Raw genomic sequence first — 12135 nt, 5'->3', positions numbered from 1 at the left:
ATTTCAAAATATGTTCAAAATTCTGTTTTTATTGTAAGAAAATGTGTGAGAAATACGTTTAAAGATTAAAGATCTTGTTGTCAAACAAAAGTTAAAAACTGATAGAAGATTTATTAAAAATTAATTTGTTAAAATAGGGACCTCGTATTATATTTCCAGATCTAGAAGTTTTTTTAATAAAATTTTCAAAGGATTATACTTTTAATAGGAATAAATTGGTTTTCAACACTCTGAATATAAAATCCTTTTAATAATCCAACCTTGGAAAGGACCTATAGCATAGGAAAACGGAAAAGTTCCATTTTAAATAATATATATATCATCTATTTTATGGTCACTTTTTAAAGGGGGGACTGTTTCAATATCATGAATTATTTCACTTGGATCAACACAACCAATGTGTTTTTTAAAGAAAAAAGTGTTCAAACAAATTTGCAAATTTTTATTGATGTCCCCAACAATTAAACGCGTGAGATTGTGTTAAGAGAGCCACATCCTTACGCTACGTTGCAGGTAAGTGTAGAATCTTACAAATTTTGTATTGTATTCATAGTATGATATAAAAGAGCCTCTAATTATTTTTAGTAGTTTTCTTAAACAGCTGTGACAACAATGAATGTAATAAAAACACAAATAAATTATACTTAATATATAGCGTATATTTTGAAATTTTACATAATAGACAGTTATATATCAAACTTTACAATCTTTAGTTAAATATTGAAGTTAACGATGGGAAATTCAAGCCTTACCTAAGAAACTTTTAACTTTACTTAACACCATGTTGGCTCCATTTTTATTAGCCTTTTCGAAAATTCTTCATGGTCGATTTGCAACGACTGAACCATTCCTTGGTTAGGGGGGTACTTGTTTCCAGGTGGGCAGTAAACCTGTAAAACATTAAAACGCACAGAGTAAAATATTACTTAAAATTGAAAATGAAAATTATGTTTGTTTTCGAAGTTTGTAAGTTATTAAAATGTTCAGTCATAATGTTATTAGAGTATTGTCATATAAAAACATATAGCAGGTATAGTAAGAATAGGAGATGAAGGGTGCGATTAAAAAAGAAAGAGCATAACCTGTGACAGACAGTAAGGTATTAATTTCCCCAACCGATATTTTTAAGATTTATATTTCATATAAGTTTTGAAAAACTAACTTTTGCTAGAAAACAGCGTAGAGATGTTTTCTTAGTGTCATTGTGTTTCCATTGAATATACCTATCAAATGGACATGTCAAAAGATGCAAATTTGAACAGGATTGGAATTTGAAAATATAATAAAACCCATAAAAGTAATTGTTTAAGTCTGGTGAAGGTTGTACATTGTTATCTTTATCTGTTTGGAATATATCCAAGCGTATCAGGACTTAATTTATACCCTTAGATGTAAGGAGTTGTTTGCCCATAACTTTTACTACGATCGTCGTTAGAGAAGTTTTTGTTCATATCATTATTTCCTTTTAATTTACTTTTCAAATGACATGTCACAATATAGGGATTGTATTTTGAAAATGTACAAAAAATTTGAAAATAAAAGCGACCCCTCTTTTTCCCCTTTGAAAACAGGGAGAAAATATATTTATCCTTAAAATAGTCCAAAATATTATTTTAATAGGTAAGGTGAAGACTTTACATCGATAACTCAATCTGTTATAGATATAGAATTAAAAATATATAATAAATATCTTTAAAATAAATACTGTCATTACTTTAAAATAAATAAATTTGGATAAATATAGCTTGTACAAAAATAATACAGACGTTGATAATGTATATCTACATGAGCAAGTATCTATTATAATATTATTAAAGTCGTTATAATGCAACAAGGAATATCCTAGGTATTAATATCGTAATTTCTAAAGTAATTTTATTACGGAATGCCATCATTAGCCGTGTGGTAATATCATGAATGTGTCCGGCGTTCTTATCTAGGAACTAATGAGGAATGCAGTAGCGATAATCAATATGTTTTGCTTGTTACTACAGCGGCAAGGCGCTTGGCGTGGGGTGTTGTAACCGATATAAACCACCAAGTTCCTATAAGGTTGTTTTGTTTTCAAAACTTTATCATCAACCAGTGGTTCAGGTTTTTCAGTTTGTGACACTTTATTATTCATGCTCTACTAGTGATATGTTTTCCTCCTAAAGTTATAGATTTGGTAATGTCGACTATTAATAGTGATACTAGCATGTTGGTACTATTAACGATTTGAATAATAAATAAGTACTATAATGCATTACTTAATACTGCATATATATTTTTATCAAGATGGAGGATTGAGATAGTGGGTTATTTAATACTGTAAGGGTAACCAACAATGCCGTTAAAAGTCTAAAAATCTCAATACAAAGTCTAAAGGTTAGTTTAAAGTGGAGATGGAGCAAGGGAGGAAATTTAGAGTCAAGCATTTTATAGTAGATCCATCAAGAACGACAAACATAGTAATTTAGAGGTATCTGTAATTTTACCCATTTGTATTCACTTTCTGAACATTATATGGAAGGAATTTTTCACCAACCTCAGCAACAAACGTTGAAATAATTGTATTATTTCAACTGCTATGTAATTTTGCACCAAATCTTCTTCAGAAAAATTATCCCCCTCCTGTTTTTTTTGGCTCCTGTATAGGATAATTTTAATTAACGGCAATACAATCCGATAAAATCGGATAGAATATAGTCATAGCATTCCTGAAAGTGGCATTGAAGATGTAGCTTTTATTTGGGACTCCTGGGAGTGAAGCGATAAGGAAGAAGAAAGGAGGAGGACAAGACATAACTTGCAGTACTTGCCTGGTAGCAGGACATCTATCCAAGACACCTTATCCGTTTTGAGCTAATCTGTCACGACAACCTCATTATCGCAAGCAGTACGTTGGATATTCTCCATTGTATAAATATTACGCTGAATTGAAATCCTAATGTTATTATCCTTTATCAAACAAAAAAACTTCTTATTCTGTAATCATATCCTCTCTCACCCTAACTTGAAAATTCTGAAAGCAAATCCTTATTTCCTTTATAGTGTAATAATATTTCACAATGTCCTGTTCAAGACATAGAATTATGAAACTATCCAGAATTTTTCCAAACTGTGCATTGAAAGCTTTTTCAAAAGTTTTTACACAAAACAGGAAGAGTGTAAATCGAACGGTAGTAGTTTGAGATGTAAAGGTTTGCCTTTTTAGAAATTTGTGTAACTTTGGCTGTCTTCAGAAAGATTAATAATTGTTAGTTAAGAGCTATGCACGGAACTAAGTAGCTCTTATTGTTATTACTCTAGAATGTTTTTTGAAAAATGTAATACTTTTTATGTATTGTGATAAAAAAAGTGGTTGCAAATATATACACCCTAGGCTTAAATAATTCTTGACAAAGTTTTCGTAATAACATCATGACAAGTTTAGTGTATTAATGCATAATTTTATAAAGTTAGCCTAACTAACGACTATTTTACATGCTTTATAATGCTTACTTAATTAGGCAATAGTAAATATACGTTTAAGAATTCAATAATGTAATCTTAACACATCCTGTTTATCCAGTGCAGCTTACCTCCATTAAATCCACAAGTGTGATGAAACCGTAGTCAGCAACAGTTAGCGTGTTACCTGCCATGAATTTGTGACCTTTGAGAAGCTTTTTCTATGTTCTCTTGGGCTTCTTCAATCTTTCCTAGCAGTTCAGGTGTAGGTGGTTTTTCATAAAAGGCTATGCCTTGCTGAAATTAAAACATGTATAAATACAATTTTTGCAAAAAATGTTCAAAAACCTTACTTGATATACTTGTAATAAATGTGTTGCACACTCACCGTAAGCTCCCTCACGGCGTAGAAGACGTCGTTACTGTAGTGAAGTCTCTGGTCCACGATGGCTCTCTTCTGGAGGTCCTTCGGGTAGAGAGAGTCGTCCTTGCCGTACTTGGACACCAGGTATGTCATGATTGCTCGACTAGAACGTACATTGGTAAGGATTAAATATCCATGTCGAAAGGGAACTATACCAAACTGTTCTCGGGGGAAGTAAATTTAAGTTGTCTGAAAATTTTTGTACTTCTATCAATTTTATTATTTTGAAATGTTTTTAAGTACTTGATTTTAGAAGTAAAGCGCATTTTGCATTGTAATACATACCCTAAAAGATAATAATAATGCTTAATAAATATAATAACAAGCTAAAAGATAACGTAGGGATAAAAAAATCATGCGTGAAAATCTTGGTATGATTAGCTTTTAACGGGAATCATTGAACAACGTAGTGAAACAAATAATACAGTTAAATATTAATATATTTATTTATCTCTTTATGAAATGAATCGAACGTTTAGTTTTAGAAAAACATTGTATCATTAGATAATAGTTGATTTCTGTATAACATACTGTAGTATTCTCAACCTTTCCCATAGGTAGAAAACCATTATCATCTATTAATGGAACGGTATGGAGTGGATTCATCTGGAAAAAACAAAATAAAGCATTGCATTACTATTATAAGTCATTTTTACGGTATAAAAGGGTGGTACGGTTTTTTTTTTTAAATAAATACAATTTTGTATTGCGTAAAGGGATTTCATAGATTATAAGAAATGGTATTATGCCGATTAATAATATAAATAATACGTGTATGTACCTGTATTATTATTAAGAGTTGAATAGTTTAAATTACTTTTTGAAACTTTGGCTCAAACGCCATTACACAGTAAAAAACAAATTCGTACCTACTCTATGTTACTTAGTAGTCTGATACTCAATCCAGGAGTGGTTGGATTGTTATTACATGTAATTTTGACAGGGTTGCTTCTATCTCCTGCAAATGTTTTCATAACTGCAGTGTTGAGGAAAATTTACATCCTTGATGTATGGCGTCAAAAACGCAAGTACGGTAACTACATGATCGCCCTCAATTTACATGTTGCAATTCTATTTAATAATTACTACTCACAGCGTTAACTCAATGAAGTTAGGAAATAATTTTGTAGAAAAAGTACGAAGTTTGAATCAATTTTGGAGCAAATTTATACAAGTGCGTCTTCATGAGATACTCATATAATTCCTATTATAAATATAAAATAATTGTTATCTGAACCAAATCAGATCGTCATTCAGTCGATAAGTTCTTCGTTTAAAGCTTGGTATTAGTGATGGATAACTTCACAGTATAATAGGATTTCAGACTTATGCTATCGCTAAATATTAAAAAATTACAATACCACGTTTCGAGGATTAAATCTCTTACTCAGGTGTCAAAACCCCTAATACAAAAACGACAAAGTCTTATAATTACCCTAAGGCATACGACATGTGTAGTTTCTGGGTTTCTGACCTATGACATTGCTTGGGTTTAATTATCAGCAGTCTAGACTTAATGCTGTTGTTTTAGCTGTTAGGAATTGCAAGTTTTTGAATGTAAACAAAAATTGTTATGAATTGTAGTTCAAAATGGGGCTAAGTTCGTCACCACAATGCTATGTAAACATTTATGTATTAGTGGTTTTGACTCATTAGGAAGGAAGATTTCAATCCTCGATACGTGGTGTTAAATCTTTTTGTAAAATAATAGCTATAAGTTATTAGCCTACAGACTGAATGACTCAAATAATAATCAGCAGACCTTCCTTGCAATCTTCAAACCATTTTTCTAAAGAGCTTGGCATCGCTGCATCTGAAAATGCCGCCCCTTAGAAACACGTATATCTGTACATCTTTCCTTACTTTACCACGCACGTAGATCCTAAAAACCGACCATCGTCTCAAATTCTATTTATCAGCACTGTACCTAACGGCTCTTTGTTAAAATACTGTCAAAGATCTAAAATGAATACTTCATATATATGGTACGAGTACGTTTTGATTAGAGACTTGTATACAATCTTTAAGCTCCTAATGATCTCATTCAACAAGACCTCTAATCTAGGTAATCTTGTTAAAGTTCTAACCACTCAATCAGAACCACAAATGGCCAGACTCCCACCTGTATCCTGATAGAGTTTCCATTAATTAAAAGTTGGTGATAATAAAGTTCTATTTTGATGAAAAATATGTTTATAATTGACAATAAATTAATCTTGTGAATGAGTCTACCCACGAAAGAATGTTCTTTGATCAACAGTTCCTCTTAACCAGTTGGTCGAGGGGACTTGTAAAGATTAAATTGGATGGATTCCTACAATCTGTGGGAAGTATGTTTTTGATTCATGTCATATATTATGGCGAATACTTCCTGAAGAAATATAGCTATATTTCTTTAGTTAAGAATCTTTTTTTGTCTGAAGGAATTTCTGTAAGGAGGTGATAGAATATTATTCAAAGAACCTTTAAATTGAGCACTATTAAATTACATCAAATTAAGTAATTCAGAACTATAATAGTATGAATTTTAAAACCATATTTTTATCTCAACACTGTATTTGATTTTTTACAATGCTTTGATAAAGAGTGCTAAGGTTAATGACATGTGATAACATTGGGTTTATTAACAAATGGAAAACCAAAGGTTATCAGCTTGATAACTTTCTTGTACTGCTCTTCAATTTTTCTGTTTTATTTACATTGAATCATGCTTATAAAAAATAATTGAGTTCTACATAATGTTTAGTGTATAATGTCTTTTATTAATTAAGTACATACAATTCGAAAGTACAACTAAAGTCACCTTATAATATGCAAATTTTTATATAGCAAATATATAAAAAATATATGTTATTTTTTTTTCTATATACTTATTATGGAATATGATGTAGTTGAAACGGGTGAAATGATCCTAGGTGGAATAATGGATCAGATAATGGGTATTCCTAGAACTAACAGTCACAAGTCAGAATCTTGAAATTTTAACTAGTAAAGCTGGGCTACGTATTTCAATATTAAGGTACATTAAAATCCTAACTGAAGTTATTATTTAAATTTTGTGACAAACGCGAAAAATACGTAACCCTATGATTCCTATTTCCTTTGGCGTTAACAAAAAAATAGAGCTATATCGATTCATTAGTCAGTAACAATAAAATTTAAAAACTTCAAAGAAAATTTTTTTAAATGCATACAAAAGTTGTAAAATTATAAAACAAGTTTTGTTGTAATTGAATAGGTATGTATGTATAAAAGACAGTCAATTTAATGGAGATATTTTTGGTTTGTTCTTGAACAGTACAAGGTAGAAATGCTCCATACTACATGTCGGGTAATAGACTACACTGAGTTTGAATGCAAAATGTTTAGGTTACATGTTTTACTATGTAACATGTTAAAAACGTCATATGATTGTACACAGTTTATTTATGGCCGCTATTCTTACTACCATCATAGATACCCAAAAGACCAATTTATAATACTCACTAACATTATAAGCTAAATAACATGGAGTTAATGCGCCGTTATCAAACCCGATGATGCTCCATGGAAATTTGAAGTAATGGTCAGCTCATTTTGGTTAAATTATATGGAGAGACGGACAGTTAGACAAATAAACAAACATGAAATTTTTCTTACCCCTTGATTATAGCTTCGCTAGTTCTCAACCAGCTAGGTAGTACACAATTTTACATTTATTTATAGTTCTAAAACGAATATAAATAGGAAAGAAAAACCGAAATGTTAAATGAATGTTTCAATCTTTATTTGGATAATGGGCAATAAAAATGAATTCTTTACAGTATTTTTGATTAAATATTCATATTTACAAGACTATTTACAAGGCTAAATCATTATAATACTTCTTATCATGATTTTGAGTACCTATTTGTTTTATATTTACATTTACATGTTTATATTATTTGTTTATGTCTTGTTTATTTCCCATAATCTAGCATTTTAGAATCTTAACAGTTATGTGCAATGTTTATTTTAGGATAGAAACCACGAGTTTGCATGTTATATAAAATAGTAATTTGTAAATGACCAGAAGAACATTACATTGCGAAATTATGTAACTGCAGGGATGTAATTAACTTATCTTATAAATGTTATATGTTTAATTAACTTGTCATGATTAAGTTAAAAATGATTGGCGTTTCCAAACATTATTGTATATTGTGTATTGGAGTATTACTTACCAAATAAAATAATTAACAAACAGATTACATTTAATTTGCTTCTATTTTATGTATGTAATTAATTGACAAAAGTACGTAAGATAAGACTGCAATTCGTTCTTGTAGTAAGTAAGAAATTATGTCCTAGGAAAGTAAACTCATTGCAACAACCAAGGTTTGCTTACTAAGAGCTTTAATTTGTGAAGTGAAGCCTTACATTTAACCGAGAAGAGTTTCCGCGTATGCCCAAGGTCGGTGAAGGTTAGAGGAAAATCATCTTCTCTACCAACCTATCAACGTTCCAAGTTGGTACTCTCTAGAGAGCACGTCAATGGAAATTTTTACCGATCCGTCTGAATGTAACCGGAAATGATTGTAGAGTACCAGGGGCACCACAATAGTAATACATTCAAAGATTCTTTCCTTATCTTATCCGTAGCAGCGAAACTTTACCAGCAAAAACTGTGCCTCTGGTAGAAAATCCATTGTGAGGTGAAAAAACTCTCTATTGCATAATCATTTTACTATTTTCGTTCTTGATCATCAGTGGTAGGAATTATTATCACTTGAACTCTCCATTTCTTTATACCATGCCCAGCAAGCCCAACAGACCATGCAAGAATAACGGAACTTATTTCTAGCACTAAAAGAAGCCAGATTATGTGATATTTGTCTAAACTTGTTTCTCTTTATTTAACTTCACTTTATGAGTGTTGGATATTGTAAAAATGTGAAAACATAAAAGTATAATAATTTAGTTCCGGAACTAAAAAAAAACAATAACAACAGAGAAAGTGTAATTTTATCCTTAATTAAATATTTAACTTTTTATCTCTTAAAGGCTACGAACCTTAAGATACTGAGGTGTTAAGTGCTCTTTTTTGTAAAGATCAACCACTCTGTACTCAACAGGTAGATCTAGAGCATGTATGATGAGGTTGACTGCGCGGACTGGGGGGCTGGGCTCCAACCAGTAGAATACCAGAGGCATTGTAAATATCTGAAAAATAAATAAATAATTTAAGCAATCGTGATTTATTTATATAATGGAGATGTGTTGACAACCTAGTCACTCAACTTGGTGTCCTAGTGCATTTGTAGTTTTAGTAGATTCTGTGTTTGGAAAATATCTTTTTTTTTTAAATTCATAGCTCTTTAAGATAATTGCCTTAAATACAGAAAAATAAAAAAGGGGTCTGTTCACATGAAATTACAGGATTTTAAAGTGACGGTTTTACGTAGTTTTGTAATCAGACCGAATAAAAGCGGCTTCTGAAAGATTAAAACGTGAAAGTTTTACAGCATGTACAGGAGCTATAGCACCAGGGAAGGATGTATTTTGAAAAAAAAATCGATATAAACTTGTTATTTGTTCAAAACATTTCATAAATACATACAAATATGTCACAGAAGTGGCAATTCATGTAAATACTGCAAAAGTTTAATTTTCAGCTATTTAAATTTACTATTTTGGCCTGATGGCGAATTTGCTTAGAGTTTCTACTTTAAATGACTTTACTTGGATTTATCAATAAGTTTCATGATTTTTATGAATTCAATTAAAATATCTTAAATGTTATAAATTTAATATAAAAGATATTTTCCAATCCCAAAATTATTACCTTGAGAGATTATTGTGAATTGTGAATGAGTGTTGAAGAGAAAAGAGCTCATTAGAAAAAGGCTAACAGAGGGACGTATTCACTCTAAAAAATGCGAAGATTTAAAAATATTTTAAAACCACCTTAAAACTAACAAACCATATTTCATGTCATAAAATATTTCCAAGATGTCTATTATTTAGTTTTAGATGAAAATGAGATCACGTGTGAGTACACGTTGTTATTTATTTCATGTCTATGTTTAAGTGTTTTATTTATCTAAATTTTCCTATTATAGTGGTGGCAAAATTTACGAATTTAACAGATACAATTATTTATAGGTTGGTAGGTCTAATAATAAAAAATACAATAATTGTATAAACATTCAATAAATAAAAATTCAAACGTTCAAAAGTCATAAATAACAATGTCAATGTTTATAATGCCTACAACTTATATTTAGAATTCTGCATGTACTTTACATCAATAAAAACTATTTCTAGTAGATACTATTGTGCAACTTACCGAAAATTAAAACTGATAACAATAATCACGAAGCAACAATGTATAAACTGGAGTGTTGCGACAAAGCAGCCGGCTTAGTTTTATATTAGTTTGGAGTTGTAGATAATGAGGAGTATGCGATAGAAGAAATTATAGGTTAGGAGGGGCAAGCGTCGTCAGTGCTACCACTTCACCAAAAACTATTTTCCCTCTCTAGCATCTAAACATTTCTCCTACTCAGTTTTCCATTAAAAAAATTTGAATGCTTATTGCATTCTAAGTGTTCATTGCCAATATGTGTTAAATATCGGGATTTGACTAAGTAACTCAACTATTTAATTGAGAAAATAATAAAGGTTGTTTTATAAAAAAACCTTTCAAGAAACATATTACTTTGTAGTATTTAATAAGTTTGGATTAAGTTTTTAAATCCTAAAATGTGTTGCACCTGTTTTATATAATTTTTATTTTAGCCGCGAAGAATAGACTGTAAAACGATGGCTATTTTGTAATTTTAGTTTAATTTTATCCTCAATGTACCTATGAACTACACGTTTCAATACCATAGAAGTAGTTGATTATTTTATAAAATAAATTATGTTATTACGTTTGACATTTACTACAATCGAAACGCTTTTAACTAATAAACTGTTACGAACTTTTAAACTACTCTCCAAGAGAAGTACATAGTAATATAAATTAAGTCAGAGCAGTAGGTAAATCCATTCACCATATAGCTGGAAAAATGGAAGAATAGGTCATAAATATAGTAGATCTACATATTAGGTAAATGTGCTCAAACATTTACTGTAAACCCCTGTATTGCCGTCGTAAATGAAAATTCTAAGTTTTTCTAAAACATGTTTTCCCTTAATTAGATAATTTCCCTAGATAAGGGAAGAATTCCCTCAATGTGGTCATTCTATAAACTGGAAGCCTGTCTTCAGCTGGGAGCGCAGCTCTGACATCTAGTGTTCGTTGTTCAAACTGTCCGGGAGAATACTGCTAAACACAGACAACTCACTGAAAAACATAATCCTAATAATAATGTAAATGTGAAAGTGCTTTTGTTTATTTGTTTTTGCTTACACTATTAATTTTCCGCTTTGTATGTTTGATGGAGGTCACCAGGTTTTATGCAAAAGTAATTTTTATTTCTTCCGCAATTTTAATTTATTTTAAAAGCGCTTTCACTCACCGGTTAAGGCATCCTCAGTTATTGTTTACAGAAAAACATGTGTATGAAAAAAAAAAAAAAAAAAAAAAAAAAAAACATAAAAAAATAGTAAAATAGTATAAAAATATAAAAACTAATTTTAAAGACCAATATTTCACTATTCAACCGATTGTACTGAAATTTTACATATACATTCCTAGGATACCTGGAATTAATATAGGCTTATTCCTAATCCGAAAATGTCTCCGGGTTACGCTTCACTGGTCTCTAAAGTAGAAAAAATCCCATCTTGGTCTGTAAAATTTTGCACTTTGAATTGAAAGAGTCTGTAATGAACTGTTCTTTGTAAGCATTGATTTATGACAGCAAAACCACACATTTTAAATTCATTTAACCCTCCATCAGGCGCTTAAAATTAGGAAACACCATCAGGCGCTAACGGAGGTTTCCTCCAGGTTAGCGAATAATGGATATCATAGTCGTTTTTAAACTGTTTTTATTTGTTTAAATATTCATACTGATTTAATTACAATGTAATATATTCATTTTTTAGAAATTAAATAAAAAATTACTCTCTTATGTAATGAATTTTCCAAATAAGAAATTCTAAATTAAAAAAAAAATGTTATTGTATAATAACAACATGATTTATTAATTTATTAATTAATAATAATAATGCAATTAATTGTAAAAATGTTTAACCTACTGTAATAATATAAGGAAATTAACTCAGTTATTAACTTCTTACAAAAACAACTTACTTCAATTCTTGAGATATTATACAATTGTAATGTCAATTATTACTCTGAAATCAAA

General features: G+C 30.2%; 1 protein-coding gene across 1 annotated transcript; it reads right to left on the bottom strand.

The window, feature by feature from the left end:
- Positions 1-638: 638 nt before the first annotated feature.
- LOC124373887 (glutathione S-transferase 1-like) lies at positions 639-10308 on the bottom strand. The gene is given in 7 exon segments (XM_046832206.1): positions 639-890; positions 3564-3729; positions 3821-3959; positions 4403-4419; positions 4421-4462; positions 8888-9037; positions 10164-10308. Coding segments are annotated over 5 exon segments (453 nt in total). The 5' UTR covers positions 9029-9037; positions 10164-10308; the 3' UTR covers positions 639-890; positions 3564-3615.
- Positions 10309-12135: the final 1827 nt, after the last annotated feature.

This window comes from Homalodisca vitripennis, unplaced genomic scaffold (assembly GCF_021130785.1).
Source record: "Homalodisca vitripennis isolate AUS2020 unplaced genomic scaffold, UT_GWSS_2.1 ScUCBcl_6647;HRSCAF=13951, whole genome shotgun sequence".
NCBI classification, from domain to species: domain Eukaryota; kingdom Metazoa; phylum Arthropoda; class Insecta; order Hemiptera; family Cicadellidae; genus Homalodisca; species Homalodisca vitripennis.
Note: the sequence above shows the minus strand (reverse complement) of the source record. Positions and strands in the feature narration are given on the sequence as shown.